Below are 2,007 nucleotides of genomic sequence, written 5' to 3' on the forward strand. Positions count from 1 at the left end.
ACCCAATCCAGGAAGAAGGAGGGAGAAAGAGGCCGCCCACCGAAAGCAACGAAAACAATTAAAATGATAAAAACAGTTACGGTGCTCTACCCATGCAGCCAAGCAGAACGGCGGCAGCGCGTTGAAAGCAAAATAAATTAAAAAACCAACGGGCCTGCATGAGTGTGCGTGTATGCATGAGCACATTACGTGTGTGCCTCGTGGGGTGGGGCGAGGGCGACAGGCCGTGCAGGAGGACACACATAAAAAGAGAGAAACGAAGGGACGGAGGAGCTGCGCACGGCTCCCTCACGCGGCCGCCATCGCAGCAGCCGCCGCACACGCAAGAAGAAGCAGCGCAAGGGGGGAGGTGCAGTGCGAGGCTGCAGTGCTGCCGTCGCTGTCGACTGGCGCCACCATCGTTTTCGTAGTGCTGTTGACCGCTTGGGCAGCTGCCCCCGCTGCGGGTTTGGAGGCTTGGTTGTCTCCCCCACCACTCGCTTCCGGTTGTTCGTGGGAGGTGGACACTTCGGTGTGGTTCTGTTCCGCCTGACCAGCTTCGTTCGTCGTCATGGGGCTCGACGGCCTTGACTGCACCGCGGGGCTGCTGCCAGTTTCAGTCATACTCGCGGTGTTACTTGCATCCTTGGCGGGGGGCCCTGCTGCTGCGGCTGATGGTGCTGCGCTGTCACTGCTCGGCGGCGCACCGGCAGCAGCACCACTGCCATCTGCAGGAAGAACGGTTTGCGGTGTTTGTGCCGCACTTCCAACTGATGTATCACTGGCGATATGCGATGAGCCTGCGGCTCCATTGCTGTGCACAACTGTGGTAATGACCACCGCCTGTTCAGATGGCTGTTCTTGTGACTGTGGCTGCGACGGCAATTGCACCGGTGACGGCAGCGTTACTGGTGTTTTTCCAGGTTGTTGTTTACCATCTGGTGTCTCTTCTCGACCTTCAATTCCCACGCTGCAGTTTTTCCCTCCCGAAACCCCATTTTCCCCCTCACAGCTCTTCACATCGTCATCCACTCTCTGAGGGTGACCGCTATTTGCGGCGACACCCTCTTTGCCGTCCACACCGTTTCCAGTTGGATTATCCCCCTCGACCGTACCAGACACAACCCGCTCCGCCCCGGCCTGCAGACTCGCCCGCAGCCGCTTCACAAACTCCGGCTTGCGGCTGCAGTACTGCCCCTCAATCTCCGCCTCCGCCATCTCCCTCGCGACCGCCCTCAAGTCCCTCCAGTCACTCTCCGTGCAGTAGCCGCCGCCCCACGCACCGACACCGCCGCCGCCGCCGCAGCACAGCACGCAGAGGGCACACACCAACAGCACACGGCCAGCCATCCTCACTCTTGTCACCGCAGCACACACACACACACAGTCTGGCGAGGGGCGAAGAGAATAAGGAGGAAGAGAAGAGGGTGAAAGTGAGACGCAGACCAGGAAGAGGAGGGTTGTGCCCACCAGCGTGGGAGACGCCTGCGCACGGCGCAGAGAAGCCACAAAAAAGAGCACCGGGCACCACCCTTCGAGGACGCAGCAGCGAGACGCAGCCGCACCATCGTCCCCCGCACACTTCATTCACCGTCCACCCCAAAACGCACACACACATGCAAGGGCGAAAAGCAAAACAAAAAAGAACTCTCACACACCGAAGCATAAAAAGCCACGACGCAAAGGCGAAGCACGACGCTCCCATCGTGCGAGGGCGAAAGACACGCGGAGGAGAAGCCAGCCGCACAGCGCACCCACACAGCCGCAACGCGAAGGACGGGGCGGATCCACGTCCCCCGCACACTCTGCCGCTGCTGCATATTTGCCCTCACCCATCCGCATCACACCGCACGGCAGGCTGCGATGGGTGGTGCACCACACACTCGCAGCGAGACACGCCGCACACCCCGCACATTCTCTCCCTCCGCGGCGGACGCCTTCAAAGCGGCGGACGCCTTCAAAGCGGCGGACGCCTTCAAAGCGGCGGACGCCTTCAAAGCAGCAGACGGGCGCACCGTCACTCCCGTG

At 61.1% G+C, this 2,007-nt stretch overlaps 1 protein-coding gene across 1 annotated transcript; it reads right to left on the bottom strand.

Annotated features, from left to right (window-relative positions):
- Positions 1-288: 288 nt before the first annotated feature.
- TraAM80_10582 (uncharacterized protein) lies at positions 289-1,329 on the bottom strand (the record flags this gene model as incomplete). The annotated part of the gene is made up of 1 exon (XM_029387194.1): positions 289-1,329. The coding sequence occupies one exon, from the start codon at positions 1,327-1,329 to the stop codon at positions 289-291; it is 1,041 nt and encodes a 346-aa protein (XP_029232965.1).
- Positions 1,330-2,007: the final 678 nt, after the last annotated feature.

The sequence above is a fragment of the Trypanosoma rangeli genome (assembly GCF_003719475.1).
Source record: "Trypanosoma rangeli strain AM80 chromosome Unknown Tra_15.4_contig_01067, whole genome shotgun sequence".
Taxonomy (NCBI): domain Eukaryota; phylum Euglenozoa; class Kinetoplastea; order Trypanosomatida; family Trypanosomatidae; genus Trypanosoma; species Trypanosoma rangeli.